The 18096-nt window shown below is 37.8% G+C and overlaps 1 protein-coding gene across 6 annotated transcripts in view; it reads right to left on the minus strand.

Annotated features, from left to right (window-relative positions):
* LOC134536685 (RING finger protein nhl-1) overlaps window positions 1-18096 on the minus strand; it is a 382369-nt gene that overhangs the window by 16084 nt on the left and 348189 nt on the right. For 4 of the 6 annotated variants that reach the window (XM_063376528.1, XM_063376531.1, XM_063376529.1 and 1 more), the window contains 2 exons: window positions 16256-16396; window positions 12128-12345 (listed from right to left, as the gene is read on the minus strand). In XM_063376528.1, coding sequence (XP_063232598.1) covers window positions 12128-12345; window positions 16256-16396 — 359 coding nt within the window. The remainder of the gene's footprint in view (window positions 1-12127; window positions 12346-16255; window positions 16397-18096) is intronic. The other 2 variants (XM_063376533.1, XM_063376534.1) reach the window with 1 other exon arrangement.

Here is an 18096-nt window from a genome sequence, read left to right on the forward strand (position 1 = left end):
GTTTTAATATAAGGAAATAAGTAATTTTAAAATACTTGAGCAATCAACCACCACTTTACACGTTAAAGGGAACATTGTCGTACTGAGACTCCCCTCCAAACAACCTCACCCCTCCCCCCTCCTCAAAATCCCCCCGTTACACCCCCCAACCAACCCACAGCCGAGGTCATGTGTGAGTTGCCTGTCAGTACCTGTCTGGGCAGTGTGCCTGTCTGATCTGTGCAGTTGTTCATGTAGCTTATCCAGAGTGTTTTTAAAAGTAATTATGATTGTGAGTGTGAGGTTAAAGTTAGTTATGGAAAGTGATTTTGGTTTGTGAATTCATAGTAAGTGTTTTTGTATTCATTGTTTGAATAGTAAACCAAATAATTACACAAAAAACTAAAAAATATTATTTACTTGAAAAGTTTTTATCTATGGAGGCTGCAAATTTATGTATTTAAACTGAAAAGTCATATAATTTATGGTTAATAATTTTATAACTATTAGTATTTACCATGGAACATAGAAAAAACTCTGCAATATATACAAGGAAAAGACAGAAATATGGTTGGTCGGACAGATGTCTGAAACGCTCATTCATACCAAACTTCCATCTGAACGGGAAGTACTGTCCGTATTTTTTTATTATAAAGAACAAGTAAAGCAAAATATTCGTGAAGCTGCTTATTCGACCTCTAAAGATTTGCTAGCCGTTTGGAATAAGGCAATGATACTTACCAGACAGCAAATACATGTTGTTGATAAAGTAGAAAAGTTATTCAAAGAGTGGCAGAATCTGAAGAAAAATAAAGAAAACAAATCTAAAAGATCAGCAGTATTAAGACTAAAAGAAGAAACATGGAATTAAAATTTAGATTACTTATTTGATGTAGCGCATGCAAAGGCACTGGAAATGATTCAAATTCAAGAAGATAGAGACTTTTTAGTGTTGCAGCGTGAAAAAGAATGTCCAGGGAAAGTAGGTGGCATTGACAAGAAACTATCCAAGAAGGAAGAAGAGCAAGAGCGTAAAAACGCTAGAATGGAGGTGCTTAAGGCAAAAGAAAGTGATAGTATTAAGGCAATCACGTGTAAATCAGAAATTCCTAGCATTTTTTACGATGTTGAATCCTCACATGCTTACGACAGTGACTTTGAGGGGCCTTCAACATCTAAATCTGGGGAAATACAAAACATAGGACTCAAGAAAAGAGGAAGAAAAAAGCTGCTTAACAGAGAATTGACTACAAGCTTGGATGTTACAAAAATAAGTGATCGCAAAGCAGCTCTTGTCCTTACATCCACTTTAAATCGGCTGGAATGTGATCCTGCAAAATATAATATAAATTTTTCTTATATACGCCGCCAGCGAGTTTAATGCAGACAGAGCATTGCAGAATATATAAAAAAGGAGTTTTCAGCTGCTGTACCTTTAACTGTGCACTGGGATGGGAAAATGTTAGAATATATTACAGGACAGGAAGTAGTCGATCGTCTTCCAGTTTTAGTTTCAGGGAAAGGAGTGGATCAGCTCCTTTGCATACCAATAAAATAATCTGGAGAGGGTGAAAAAATAGCATCAGCAGTTTATGACTTTCTCGTTTCCTGGGGTATAATTGATAAAGTGAAGAGTATGTGTTTTGATACAACTGCATCTAATACTGGATCACACAAAGGGGCTTGTATTTTACTTAAACATAAAATGGATAAAGAAATTTTTTGGCTACCATGTAGGCACCATATTATGGAAATAATGCTCGAATACATCGTACAAAACCAACTAGGACCTTCTTCAGGGCCAGATAATTTGTTATTCAAGAGATTCCAGAAATGTTGGTCATCGCTCAATAAAGAAGAATATCTAACAATTGAAAATGATGTAGAATCTATGGGCAAGATAAAGAATCTTAAAGATTAAATAATTTATTTTTCTCAAAAACAATAAGAGAATATCAGCCAAGAGATGACTAAAAGGAACTGTTGCAGATAAGCATAATATTTCTAGGAGGAGTTCCAGAGAAAGGTGTATCATTTAAGAAGCCGGCAGGTCTTCACTGTGCTCGATGGATGGCCAAATCAATTTATTCTCTGAAAATATTCTTATTTAGAGAACAATTTAAATTGACGAAGCTCAAAGAAAAATGATTGCTTGAGATCTGTATGTTCTCAGTCATTATTTACAAAAGTTTTGGTTCCAAGTTCCATCAGCATGTTCGGCACCAATGAACGATTTAGAGCTCCTTAAATAGCTGAAGAAATATGAGGAGGTCAACAGTGTTTTAGCAAAAAGGGCATTTAACAAAATTTGTGGCCATTTATGGTACATTTCTGAAGAACTGATAGCTCTATCTTTTTTTTGATGATAACGTTGCAAATGCAACAAAGAAAAAAATGGTGGAAGCACTGAATAAAGAAGGAGCTGAATTCTCTCCAAAGCGCATCACTGTTGACCTGGACACTGGATAAGAAAGGGCTGGAGGATTTTGTCAGCAGTAATACAAAACGATTCTTTTCCATCGCCGGAATCGATTCAAAGTTTATTGAAAAAAAAAAGTTGAAGATTGGAATAAAGACGAAGAATATGTCAATATGAAAGAAATATTGAAGTCATTCAAGGTAGTAAATGATACTGCAGAGAGAGGAGTGTCCCTTATACAAAAATATAATAAAATTCTTACTCTTAATGAAGACCAGAAACAGTACATTTTATTAATTGTAAAATCATTCAGGCAGAAGTATCCAGACTACAAAAAATCCACATTGTTGTCTGCCTAGCAGTTGGTTAGGTTTGATTGAATAGTTTTTAAAAGACTCTGTGTCTGTACTATTGTTATTGCATCATTATGTTAAAACAAAAATTTATACTGTTCGTTAAGAATCTAGAAAAATAATTATAATTTCAGACACTTTATCACAGTATTACAAGACCATGTTTGATATCTATTTGTAAGGAAATAAAAATAAAAAGAATTATTTGCCAAATTGAGTTTTTTTTAACATTAACCAGTTATTTTATTATGTAATTAAAAACCAAATAGAGATAATTTTAGCATTTAAATTAGGTTTTAATAACATTTTTATACTGAACAACCAGAAAAAACTGGGTTGTAATAAAAAATATTAATTCCCTACAAACAATTTTTTTTTGAAAAATGTTAATTTTGCAATATTTTTTATAACTTCAAAGCATGGTAATAACCCCTTAAAATTGTCCAAAAAAAAATTGAAAAAATTATATTTTGTTTTTCTTATCAGGTAGAACAAAATGGTGGGGTGAACTACAGCAAAAATAAAAATAATTTTTTTTGGTCTTTTAAGCATCACCCTTAATGTACATGTACCATGTAAATGCAGGTTATAGACTAATATACAACATTGTAATATATCTGACTTAGATGAGCCAACCACTTCAGATATCGTCACTTCAGGGCAATCTGGGGTAAATAAAAACCCAAATAAGTTACAATAACTTGGATTTCTCTCTCACACACACACATTCCCATTCCTTAGTGGCAGCGAACCCTTGGGGACCGCTCCCGAATTCCTACCCTGGTAGCGGCTGCAACAACAGCCCTACTGACATCCCTCCCACCTGGGAGAAGTCACATGAAGGCCTGGGAAAGAGTTGGAACTATCCAAAAATTTACACAAACCAGAGACTTATGGGCAGGTAATAAGAACAAACCCATAATTTAAGAAAAAAGGCTTTACTGATCACGTTGTCAGAACCATCCCAGATATTGCACGAATCATTGATGATGATAAGGGAAACGGAACCATCTAAGAATAGTCTGGATTAGTTTTACGGATTTGAGATTTGGTAACAGGCAAAATTATCTTCCGAAATATTTTTCAAATAACAAAACTATGTTAAAAAGTCTAATTTTCCGCAAAAATTTCATTTCTTATGAATAAGATTATTTGATGAAATGATGAAAGTATTTAATTCTGTATAAAAATGTTAAGAAATGTGTTTTTTTAACATGCGATTGAAACAAAGTGTTTGTACATTTCTATGTACAACACAAATCAAGAAACTTGGTGAAAAATTTGGCCACAGCCTGATGGGAATGCAATGGGCACGATTCAATATTTTGCCTGCAAAGTTTCCGGTAACCCTGCATGGCCGGCCTGGAATTCTCAACCCTGAATATCTTATGCGAATCCAGTAACAATTTCGTGCTCCAAAAACTATGTAGTGGCTGTTTTTTTCCAGTAGAATGTCTATCATATAGTTAGGTACAAATTTTATTTTTATTTTGATCATACAAGTTCCTTTGTAGATAAACCTTTTCCAACGTTGTTAAACGTTGTATACTCTTTAAGATTTAATAATTGAAACATTAGCAGGGGTTTTACTGAAACTAAATAAATTTAAAAATAAATATGCACTAGCTTTTCAGTACTCGACATCTTACGTCGGTAACGAGAAAATTCATGTATTCTCATGTAGCAAATACACTTATAATATGAAACTTGGACACGTAAGTAAAGTCGATTTTTTTAAAATAAAGATGAGCGTGATAAATATACAACAATTGTGTTTGCAACTACATTTATTGACACGAATCACTCGTAGTTTCCGCACGCACCGCTAGAATTCGTTGCCGGAGCAGCTACGTTGTATGTTGAATCATTCGATTTTCAGAGAAAAGGGATATAATGATACGGCTTCAATAAAGACGGTGAAAAAACCTGGAAATTTACTGAAGTTGGACATTGGATCTGATTCTTGGCCAAGAATTCTATTAAAATACTGCCCATATTTTAACAGTTCATTAAACAGTTAATACTATAAATATTCCTTTTTTAATTTCGTTATCGCTGTCGGCCACATAATTCCGTTTCATGCAGCTTTAGTTTCATTTACGGAATAACTCCTAAAAAATGCCGTATACCGATAGCGCAGACGTTACACATCAACATATTTATAGTATTTATAATATTTTTCTTTAATTATATACATCACAGTAATTATACGTATATTTTGATAATTTTTAGGCAGGTAAAAAGAAGACGAAAGAAAATAAAAGTCATATTTGGTTTGGAGTTGTTTCTATAATGGTAACGCAACACTGAGGTCACGATATCGCAGTGCATGCTAATTACAAGAAATGACGCAGTAACGCCATATTGTTTTAATCAAAACGAAATTGTTGATCAAGAATAAAGTAATTTAAACCGATAGGTGTTTTTGAATACGCCACAGATATATGATAGCCATTAATATTCATTAAAAAATTTGTTTGATTAAAATTGTTAAGTGAACGCGTTAACGTTGGTAGATTTGATTTACAATAACTAAAATTCATCGCACAATATTTTTTTACCCTTGTAAAAATACCACTACATTTTTAGATGACTAACTTATTAAAACCTAACCCAAACACGGTTGCAAATGGGGTAATAAAAATTCGGAAACTTTTCTGCTTCCACTACAGTTTAACATTTCTACGTCACGTATAATTATTAATATTTTAACTCATCTGCTCTGTCTTGCAGCTTCATTGCGATTTTTAATTGTACCCTTCATTTCCTGAATTTCCTGGGACGGGTCTTCATTAATCATTCACACTCGCATGTACGAATTAACTGAAAGTTCTCCCCAAATGGTGGGTTTTGTTAGCGTTCTTCACATACATTACAATTCCACGCCAGTTATTTTTCAGCATTCTCCGCTCTTTCGCCTGCAATATTTAACTGGCGTGGCTGCGCGCTGTTTCCCCGAAGCGGTCGCTAAATGACTCCGCCACTCGCTGCCTGCTTAACGACTGTGGATGGCCAATTTTAGCAACATCCACCATGACCTCACCGGTGATATTCTTCCAGCTTCTAGCAGCTGTATCTTTCTTAATAATTCGTCGGAAATCTTCCTTAAAAGCTACTACATGCTGTTCAGTGGTCTCTTCAAGCTGAGCTAGCTCTTGTGCCATTAGTTCTTTACTCTCGGCTAAATACTGTTCCATACTTTGCACTTTCCAATATATCTTCAAGCTTCTTTCCTCTAATTTCTTTCTCATTTATTTTATGTAAACATTATTTCATCGGGCATTTCTTTTCGCATTTCTTATTATTTCTTCTTGTATTTAAACTCAATCTTCGTGGCATTATTTACCTCTTCATAGCTATTACTAATTTAATAATTCGAAGGTTTTTTATTCATTAGTTTATGGGCAGCCATCCTCCTCGTCCACATACACAATTAGGACATTCCTAATTCCTTTAATTTATACATAAATTTAACCTATGTAATAGCCTAACTTGTATTCAAAACTAACCCTTACATTATTATTAACAAAACCAACACTAATTTTTTTGCACTCAAAACTAACTAGGTACCGTTACTAACTTACGAATAGGTAAATTCTATTATTTATATGTTATGTTTTTATTTTATTTATTTTTATTTTTAAAAATATTTCTAAAATCAAATTGTGAAAACAGTTTAAATGATAAATCTTACAACAGCTTAAAGTAAGCACTGCTTGCAAGTTCAGGGTTGCGCGTGAAAGCGACGCGGTTACATAGTAAACACTAAATTTATAGAAACTGGTTTTTGTGGACCGACGCGTAAATCTGTAGGATTCGCACGGGGGCACATGGAAACTCGCTGGGGGAAGGAGGTGCCTGAGAATTGTCTGCGTTGATGCGTAACCGACACCAGTCAAAACCAGATAGGACGCTTGTACGTTGTATACTGCCAATATGTTGGCCTATATGCATGAATAAAAAATACTTAAAATACAAAGAAAATTTTTCATAAAACATAGTTTTTATATTTAATTTTATCAACCCAGTTTCTCAGTTACAATTTTGCAAGTGCAAGAGGAGGGGAATCCTAATTATTCCAGGGGCCCCATGTTTGTGGGATTAATCTCGTCTAGGGCATAGGAGATTTTTCCGACGTTTCGGTCAATACTTCAGTTGTCATAATGGTAGCATCATACAGAAGATGGCGACTGCAGTGTCAACCTAAACGTCGATGAAACCTTCGCGCTCGATGCGGCTAAACCCACCAAGTAACCAAGTAACTGAGACAATGGCTCGAAAGCCCGCGATCATTTTTTCCACTAAATTTACCAAAAAAGCTTTTTGACGTGACAAAGTCTAATAAATCTATGAACGCCGGCTGCACGCATGAAAAAGTGTCCCGTTACGCATATTGTTCCGTTACGCTGTGTCCCGTTACACTGATTGTACGCTTGCGCCACATCTATCTCTCTTCCACTCGATTGGCCTATGCATCCGAGAAGAAGAAAGACAGCGGCAGCACACAACTTACATCTACACGTGAACTGTTTCGTCGACTGTTTATAAAGTGAAGTGAAAAGTTAATGTGGTTTTCATTGCTTAATACAAAAACAATTTTGGCAATAAAGGTTACTTATTCTTGCATTTTAAAAATCTGATTACTAGTATAATTTAAAGTATTTATTCTTTTAGTATTAAAATAAAAATGATTTCATTTTATTCATAAAAGTATGCAAACATTTCATCAATGTTTTGTTATGACGTCACGTTAAACTATCGTCCGTAAACCGACTTTACAGACAACCAATTTTTTGTGTGTCTTTTCTTTGGACAGTGACCATGTTTCAGGAAGACTCGCGTCTGCAGTAAGGCGAGTGTCGCAGTCCCTAACCACGCGGCGGATACCACCCGCCACACTCGCGACGACAATGCTTTTGTGACTCTTGATGCTGCCTACACCCGCATAGACGCTCCCTGACTTCGCTTCGAACCGTGCGGGCAGTTATGACCGTTTAATCTTTCGGAAAAGTGACAGCCACCAGCGAGTGAAAGATTCTAGCATCGGAACCACGCCCACTATCCCGGGAAGGAGAGAAACACAGAAAAAGGAGGGAGATAGAAGTGCGACTCTTACAGTGTCAACGGGAACAATGTTTCCCGCGACATATGATTATATGTCGGGTTTGCCCACAACTACCTACAAAAAACAATTAGGGTCAGAAGTTATAATATATAGTTTTATGTTTATACTGGTAATTTAACTATTTGATGAATAAAAGCTTCGTCAAAGAGATGTCAGCTGTGCGTGAAATACTTAATGCGGGTTTGTAATAAAAATAGCATGTTCTGTATAAATGCCTTAAGATGAAGAACTTCTAGTATGCCATACCACAAAATATGTGGTTACAACAATATAATGAATTATTTTCACTCGTTTATTTGCCTAATAATAGCTATGTTAGAAATACGTTACAAAATTTACCGTCTAGCGGGTGGACTCGAACCTACTTCAGAAAACTAGGTCCCTGTCTTTAAGTTGGAGTTTCTGAACCGAGTTGATTGCCTCGCTAGCCTCCGTATGACGTCACTGTGCCGCTACCCCCCCCCCCCCCCCCCCCCACGTACAAATAGTAAGCCCGCAGCTTCGCAGACTTCATCGCTTGTGCGGCTCGAGTCAAAGTTTAAGCCTGATTAAATGTATGCAGTGAAACAATAAGTGCGACTTGTGTTTCGACAAGTAAACGAGTAAGCTCACGACTTGAGGAGTGGAACTCACTTGCTGAACTATTGGAGTTGATGACGAGTGAGAGTAGGGACTTGTTAGTAACTGTGTAGGCGTAACTGGTGCTGACACTAGGCGTCGTAGCTGGCGCTGAGCAACGACCACACACGACAACACGAATTGTGACTACAACCTGCATCGGTGGTGACTGGACGGACGTTACTGCTCGACTCTACTGGAATTGCGTCCCGATATTCCGTTGGGCGCTATGATGCCAGACTTTGGATGTGGAACTCATTTGGTTTTTATAATCGGGAGCTGCAGAGTTCTTGGAGATAACTCACCGACGTGATAAAAAAAGTATCGAAAATTTTGCATTATTCAACAAGATAGGTGAAATCATTTCATAAAAGTTGTTATATATTTGGTTAAAGCTAGTTCAGGTTTATGTGAAAGTGTTTTTATTTCATTTATGTAAAATCAATCCTTGTGCATACGATCTGCTTGAGTAATAGAAAAATGGTGCAAAATATGTTCTTTCCGTTTTTTTACAAAATCATTTTTTTGTGGATTACATGGTAAATACAAAAATACATTGGTATTTGAAGCTGATTTATCCGGTAATACATTGGCTAAATCACCCTTGGTAGCTACTTTTCACCCGGAAGCCTCATACTTGTTTTAATTTTAACGTCCCGCATAATTTTATGGGACCTATTATTGAAATATGTGAAATTTTCAATTTAAACACCCCTGAAAACACTCCGCGGGAGCTAACTTTTCGGAAAACCACAATCTCAGATGAAGGCTATGTAATACATATAATGAACATTACTCCTGAATTTAAAAGTATTTAGGTTATAAACTTAAAAAAAAAAAAAAAACCTTTTTTATCTATAACTCCCCCGTAGCCCTACTTGGGAGTTGATTTTCGTAAAATAGTTTTTTTAGCAGATGTGTACTCAGTAATGAAGTCACGTGCCAATTTTCAAGTCTGTAGGTCTTATAGTTCCTGTGAATTCGTCATTGAGTGGTATTTTGCTTCATACAAACTTTACCAACACTTCTCACCCATTTAGGAATAAAATTTCTAAAAAAAATACCTTATTAGAGCACTTTTATTGTACTCAAGGAATATTTCCACCTAATTATAAATTTTAAATAAAAAAGATTTTTAAGAGCAATAAAATTAAATTTAAAACTATATAACTTATTAAAGTATGTCAACCAAAACTCCTGACTTCATTTCAGTAAAAACAAAAACATTGGGTTTATTTTCAGTGTTGTTTACTTAAAACCACTTACCTGCAGCTAAAGCGTTCATAAATTGTATTTGTTAGTAAAGTTAAAGAAAACCATGCCGTCAGATGGATGACTGTTATAATTCACACTTTTAATAACATTTACTGTAGGTATCATTTCGAATGCTGGTTTGATCCTTTCGTCGATTAAATCATCATTTTTGAAGTAATACATTTATATGAAAAAATTACATTGTTACATATAACATTCATACCTTATTTATTAAAGTTTTATTTTTATTTGAACAATAGTTTTCAATGCAATTCATTATGCGGGAAAAAATCGGGGAGGGATATGTCAGTTTTATTTTTTATTTAATTTTACGGTTCAACGATGTTTTTTAACTAAGAATGTATTGCGTAAAAATATATACAATATATAAAATTGAAATCAAGCATATTCATTGAACAATGGTTGCTAAGTTTAAATTAGTTACTTCAGATCATTTGTATAATTTCTGTTTAATACAAGTAGAGAGCCAAAACTAAGGTTTTTTCTTTTTTATTTAATTGATCACTTAATTAGTTCATTAATATAAATTTCTTGATTACTATACCCGAAATTTATTTTTAATTTAAAAAGCTGTATTGGAGCATTTTCGCCATCGTCCGTGGAGACACAAAAATTGGAATTTCTGTCATCTTTCTTTTAAAGAATGTGGGTCTTCCAGGCATTAACAATTAATTAATTATTTGAAGTAGGTACTTCCTATATTTTGATGAGATTTATTTTTTAATGAAACTTTTAATTATAAATTAATTTTGAAGTCTAGGTCTAAAAAATGAAATGCAAGAAACATTCTTAAAAAAATTAAAATAATCGATACCTATTGCTAACCCCTTAACTCGGAAAACTGATTACGCTATTCTTCTTCCGTTAACTCGTGGGTTATCGGGCTTGCTGCAGCAGAGTTTTGCCAAATCGTGATGTCTATTGAATAAATATTTGTATATATAGTACTTTATATAAACAGGTCTTTGTTTAGTATATAATGTTACCCACAATTTATCCCCAAAATATTTGGGGATTACATGTTGGATACATTTTGCGTATATGTTCAAAAACATTGTGTTAAAAAAAATTCCATAATCTTTATTTTAATTGATTTCGTGCCTTGAAAATCTTACTTTGGGACGTTCTACGTTTAACATCATGTGATATCTGTGCGCATATTACCAGTTCCTGTTAGAAAACCTCCAATCTTGGTCCTCGTGCTATGCCCATAGAATACATCTCTAGGCACATCATCCTTGGTGTTACATTTGAAGTCATATTGAAGTAAGGTATTTATAACTATTTCCATGGTGACAACTTCTTGTCAGTAGGCCTACATGCTAACACCGAAATCTTAATTAAAATCGTGAGATCTTAAAAATGCCGAGCATTCTGACAACTTGGTCTACTTTTAATACAGAAAACGTGAACTGTCTATCCCCTCTCACTTGCACAAATTCGAGTTTTACTCTATGAAGGGAATTTTCAAGGCAACTTCTTTTTTTGCGTTCATAAAAGTACAGGCTCTCATTTCGAAAGCTGATTAAAGAACTGAACAATTATTGAAACCTGAAACAAAGGAAATACCCTTTCTGCTGAACTGGAGAAATTGTAATAAATATAACCTCTTTGCTAGATAACTAACAATTGCCCAACTGGGAAACATGAGCTAGTTCTCCTCTCTGACGATAATCAGTAACTGGGCCTTTAGTATTTGATTATGATTTTCCCTAAGACCTGAAGGATTTGAATTGGTTCGATCTTCTGACACGAATAATTTTAACTTGTCCTGCGTTCTTATCAATTGCTCTCCCCTCAAATTTCATTAAACGGGAAATGGCTCTCCCTCTTACTAGGAAAACTTGAAAGAGACTTTACTCTGCCTTGGATATTATGAACTGGCTCTCTGTTATGACCTTGATAATACGAGAATAGCCGGTCATTCCATCTTAAATTAAACAATCTTAATTGGCTCCCATATTGAATATGGGAACATTAAAGGGCTCATCTTTAGGACGCTTTAGATAAAGGGTCATCAAATAGAAATTTAAAAAAACCTAAAAATGGCTGTCACTCTGACTTGGAGAATATGGCCGCGTCTGCCTTGCCATCCTTATACTGGAAACTGGTATATCACTCAAAAATGGGTTGTGCCAAATAATTTTAACTCGGACTTAAGGAAAATATACCGCCTTTTCCTTATCATCTCGATATTAAAACTGGGTATTTCCGCTAAACTTCGGTAATCCAGATAGCTGTAACTCTGACTTGTGAAAACATAAACCGACTCGTCCATGCCATCCTGATGTTTGAACATGTCACATGGATTGCCCTGGGGAACATGAAGCACCCCGACGTGAAGCGGCCGCCCCTCACCTGGGGAACTTGAACTGGCCCTCCTCGGAGCCCTCGCTGCCGAAGGTGGTGAGCACGCGGCCGTTCACGTCGAAGATCTGCACGCGGTGGTTGTTGGAGTCCGACACGATGACGCGGTTCGTGCTGGACACGGCTATGTAGTGCGGGTGCTCCAGCTGGCCCGGCTTGCTGCCGTTCGAACCGAACTTGCCCACGAAGGTGCCGTCCGACTGGAACACCTGGGACAGCCGCGGCCAGGCATGGCTTACACGCAGGAGCACTCGTTAGTAGAGACCTGTACATTTCGCGGATTCACTTCGTGAAATGCTGCTTCTGCCATTGGTTCTTTGTTAATCTGGAGTTATGAGGGCCAATTGGAGACCCTCCCTCATATAAGTGACGAATCACAGGTTACCCATTCGAGACGACTCACAAGTTAACAGCCAATGAACAGTTGGCATTTGCCCGAGTTAGTAGAGGATAGTGGAGTCTATCCTGGGGGTCATTGAATCCGCCAATTTTTCCGGTCTCTAATCATTAGGGTTCAAGCGGATGTCTTTGGGTTTAGTACCACAGATTAAATACATGCTGGCATAAATTTTGACCATACAGATTTTATACTTTGTAGAGAGTATAAACATAAAAAATTAGCTGAAAAATTTAAAGAAGTAAAAGGATTGATTTCATAGTCTAATAAATTCATTGCCACTCAACAATAAAGGTACAGTGGAAATTATATTAATTATATATATATTACAAGACATTTTTAAAACAATTGTAATAAATATTTATTTTGCCAACTACTATCTGTACAGCAGTTTTGTAGCATACGGGTAGTTTTCATGAATATGAACAAACAAAAGTTATCACTTTCTGTTACCGAATAACAACTTATAAATATTGAAAAAAAATTACGAACCTTATTTGATCTGTGGATACTAAAAAATTACAAGTCAGCGTGGAAAAAGTATCAAAAGGGGAAAAAAGCAAACCACAAAATTATTTTATAAAATGTTGTTATTGACACATAACATAGGTGACATCGATAAAAGGTACTTTTGCCAATATCAGTAGTCGTTTAATATTGGTACCATGATTTACTAAGGAAGTAAGTTATGGCAATTAATATTTCCTTACTTTCACTTACACCTAAAATTTTATATGAATATGATTTTTTTTTCATATAGGCACACCGAATATTTTTTCTTAAATATTAGCATAACTTAATGATCTACCGCAAATACATCCAAATAAATGTTTAAGAAAATTGCAATGCTCAATTTATTAAAAGATTCTGCGAAAAAACCAAAAGTAAATTTTCTTATACAATGCTCCTATCCGTAGGTTAAATGTAACAATAGTATTTTGAAACATTACAATTTTAAAATACTTATATTTATTTGTTACAACAGTTACTAAATAATTTTGATGTTATACGTTGACACGCAAAAGCTGATAATATGGACTATTTTGTTAGCAAGATTTGTAACATTTTTTCCCTGTCCTTTCTTATACGTAAAATCCTCCTAATTTTTTAACAAATGTTCTAATAAAACAATTCTAAATGTCGACGTTTCAAATGAGTTAAATTTATATTATGTAACTATGTTATTCATAGTGTTATATGATTAAAATATATTGAATCATAGTTTTATCCCACATGATACGTTCTCCTACTGAAATTTAAAATTTCTTTTGATGTAGGAATACGGAAAAATATGTAATCAATGAATTTCAGAAATGAATTTTAAAAATTATTATTGCAAATGAAATAGTTTATTAACTATTTGGTAGCTAAAATTTTCTTAGAATTTAAATTAATCAGATTTAAATCAATTAAAAATATTTTCTCGAACTATCTCGGTTACTCAAGGATGATTTTGGTCCACACCACAATGTTAAATCAGTTATTTCACACAGTTAGTTAAAAAAATTACATTTAGTTTCAAGCGTTATGACATTTAAGTCAAATATAAATATATATATATGAAATCTTGCATTTAATATTTATTTTTTTCAGTATTAAAACTTTTATAAAGCTTGTAAATTTAAATAGGTACTCTAAGTTTTTTTTTTATACATCCAACATTCTATATGCAACAACTGCATACACGACATACTTTTTATTATTTTGAAATATCCTTCAAGTGCACTTTATTCCACGATTAGCAGTCTACCATGAACGAAAGGGGTGTAATTGAGTAGAATGAATGGTCAAGCCTCTTAGCTGTCATGAACGCCAGGACCATTTTATTCTCTGTACTGCAACAAATTGAACCGCTTTCTTGCACATTTCCTTCGGCAAGGTTCCGCTTCTGAAAATATTTTCTCTAAGAATTTCATAACCGATCATATATCGGTTTCACATACCTGTAAAGAGACACAATATTGGGTCGAATAAAAGAAATTATTTGTACCGCATTGTTTTCAAAATATTTGGACAACAGTGTACTTATAAGGTGTGCCACTTATTTTAGTTTTCCGAAGGTAGTATTAAAACCCTTGTGAATAATAAATATTGTTAGGAAATCTCATGGCAATGGGGTGAAAATAGTTACGAAACAAAGGTACAACCCCAAAACGTAAAACAACGTTGCCTGGATGTGCATGATGTGCATTTTAAAAACCATTAAAAGTTTTTATTTTAAGATGATAATCTATTATCGTACTATTATAAAGCCTATATATTGACTAAACCACTCAAGTTTCACCATGATGGTCCGGAATCAGATTTACGGTGAGGTCAAACCTGCTGTTCTTATGTGACGAACGTCTTGTACGTTGATGATGACTTGTGTTTCTTTTTTTCATTGAATTCATCGATGTTAAATATCTCCAGTTAGAATATGAAAAACGTCTATTCGTCTAACTTCTTTAAAGTCAACCACAATGTGGGTAATGCACTGTCATTATGTTCACACTGCATACGTCATTATCGTTTATAAACTGACCATATGTTTTCATTTTCATCAATCTTTGTTTCAAATTACACTTAAAAGGTTTTCAGTACACCTTTATTAATACTTTTTATTTATATGGTCAGATAAACTGAAGGACCTCTTCTTATGTTATCACTTGTGGTCTAGACTAATTAATATATTTGGTGCAGTCACTTTGGTTATATATGCAGTTACTAACTAAATAAACAAAGTTACACAATAAATGCGCCAAAAAGATCGAAAAAACAATATTCAATGCACTTTATTGAAAAAATCTGTGTTAAACTTACAAATTAACCAGTTCAGTTCGATGCAACCATTTGGTCAGGTCAACCAAATATTTTACATAACATAATACTTATTTACTTGTTTGAAAAAGCTGTATATATTTTTGTATCATCACATAGCAGCAAACCTTTTCATAAAAGAATTAGATCCTTTTTGTAGTGCATGCAATAATTATAGATATTTTTTATAAACACAATTTAGGCCTTCAAGTGATCATAATGATACATAACAAGGTCTGAGGCCTCTCATCCTATCTACTGTGTCAAAATTCATCAGGATAACCAAGACCCTTTTTAATTACTGACTAAAGAATATACAGGGCTTGTGAGTTCATTAAATTAAATAAGAATAATTTAATTTCAAATTATATTAAGCCACCATATATAAACCTGATGTCCTACTGATGTATCCTATATGGTTGAATTCACTAACGAGTAGCGTTCTTGTGGCTATCGGAACGGATCTAAACCCAATATTTTGGTCTGACTATTTTTTTGTAAATTTCAAATTGTAACTCAAATGGTAACAGACTCCGTTACAATTTTGGAAGTCCTCTCACCCTGAACAAAGTTAAAACAAATTTGAGACGTATAAGCGGGTTATTATCTATGGTATGTTTAGTTTAGACTTTTATAAACTCTTAAAGCTCTCATCAGTAGTAGTACCAGTACTACAAGATTTCCCGAATTCCACTTGCAAAGTTCCAAACACTGTTGACAGGACAGCAGTGACAGAAGTATTCGTCGACCAGGGTAACAGTCGCCAAGATTGTGAAACAACAGACGGGTCCCACGACGCTGACCTGGGCGAAGCGGGAAGACGGGAAAGTCACTCCTCTTTGCGGAGATTCCTGCGTGGAGAGCGGGCTGGAGCCACAGCATCACGCGGCTGTTCCTGCTGAGACAATGGGATGAAGCCTCACCTGCACGCGGTGGTTCTCCTTGTCGCAGACGTAGATGAAGCCGAGGGCGTCCGTGGTGATGCCCCAGGGGTAGTTGAAGCGGCCGTCGGCCGTGCCCTGGCTGCCGAAGCTCCTGAGGAACCTGCCCGCTGGGTCCATCACCTGCGCCGAGACAACACTGCTCAGCCGAGTGGAGCCTCTCTCAGCCGAGTGGAGCCTCTCTCAGCCGAGTGGAGCCTCTCTCAGCCGAGTGGAGCCTCGCTCAGCCGAGTGGAGCCTCTCTCAGCCGAGTGGAGCCTCTCTCAGCCGAGTGGAGCCTCGCTCAGCCGAGTGGAGCCTCTCTCAGCCGAGTGGAGCCTCTCTCAGCCGAGTGGAGCCTCTCTCAGCCGAGTGGAGCCTCTCTCAGCCGAGTGGAGCCTCACTCAGCCGAGTGGAGCCTCTCTCAGCCGAGTGGAGCCTCTCTCAGCCGAGTGGAGCCTCTCTCAGCCGAGTGGAGCCTCTCTCAGCCGAGTGGAGCCTCTCTCAGCCGAGTGGAGCCTCACTCAGCCGAGTGGAGCCTCTCTCAGCCGAGTGGAGCCTCTCTCAGCCGAGTGGAGCCTCTCTCAGCCGAGTGGAGCCTCGCTCAGCCGAGTGGAGCCTCTCTCAGCCGAGTGGAGCCTCTCTCAGCCGAGTGGAGCCTCTCTCAGCCGAGTGGAGCCTCTCTCAGCCGAGTGGAGCCTCACTCAGCCGAGTGGAGCCTCTCTCAGCCGAGTGGAGCCTCGCTCAGCCGAGTGGAGCCTCTCTCAGCCGAGTGGAGCCTCTCTCAGCCGAGTGGAGCCTCTCTCAGCCGAGTGGAGCCTCTCTCAGCCGAGTGGAGCCTCACTCAGCCGAGTGGAGCCTCTCTCAGCCGAGTGGAGCCTCTCTCAGCCGAGTGGAGCCTCTCTCAGCCGAGTGGAGCCTCGCTCAGCCGAGTGGAGCCTCTCTCAGCCGAGTGGAGCCTCTCTCAGCCGAGTGGAGCCTCGCTCAGCCGAGTGGAGCCTCTCTCAGCCGAGTGGAGCCTCTCTCAGCCGAGTGGAGCCTCTCTCAGCCGAGTGGAGCCTCTCTCAGCCGAGTGGAGCCTCTCTCAGCCGAGTGGAGCCTCTCTCAGCCGAGTGGAGCCTCTCTCAGCCGAGTGGAGCCTCACTCAGCCGAGTGGAGCCTCTCTCAGCCGAGTGGAGCCTCGCTCAGCCGAGTGGAGCCTCTCTCAGCCGAGTGGAGCCTCTCTCAGCCGAGTGGAGCCTCTCTCAGCCGAGTGGAGCCTCTCTCAGCCGAGTGGAGCCTCACTCAGCCGAGTGGAGCCTCTCTCAGCCGAGTGGAGCCTCTCTCAGCCGAGTGGAGCCTCTCTCAGCCGAGTGGAGCCTCGCTCAGCCGAGTGGAGCCTCTCTCAGCCGAGTGGAGCCTCTCTCAGCCGAGTGGAGCCTCGCTCAGCCGAGTGGAGCCTCTCTCAGCCGAGTGGAGCCTCTCTCAGCCGAGTGGAGCCTCTCTCAGCCGAGTGGAGCCTCTCTCAGCCGAGTGGAGCCTCTCTCAGCCGAGTGGAGCCTCGCTCAGCCGAGTGGAGCCTCTCTCAGCCGAGTGGAGCCTCGCTCAGCCGAGTGGAGCCTCTCTCAGTCGAGTGGAGCCTCTCTCAGCCGAGTGGAGCCTCGCTCAGCCGAGTGGAGCCTCTCTCAGCCGAGTGGAGCCTCTCTCAGCCGAGTGGAGCCTCTCTCAGCCGAGTGGAGCCTCTCACAGCCGAGTGGAGCCTCTCTCAGCCGAGTGGAGCCACACACAGCCGCGGTGTCCCGACTCTGCTGTGGCCACGAACACTCGTCTGCGCGTTCACTGTGTGGCACCACATTGGGCATGAC

Source organism: Bacillus rossius, chromosome 11 (genome assembly GCF_032445375.1).
Source record: "Bacillus rossius redtenbacheri isolate Brsri chromosome 11, Brsri_v3, whole genome shotgun sequence".
Lineage (NCBI taxonomy): Eukaryota > Metazoa > Arthropoda > Insecta > Phasmatodea > Bacillidae > Bacillus > Bacillus rossius.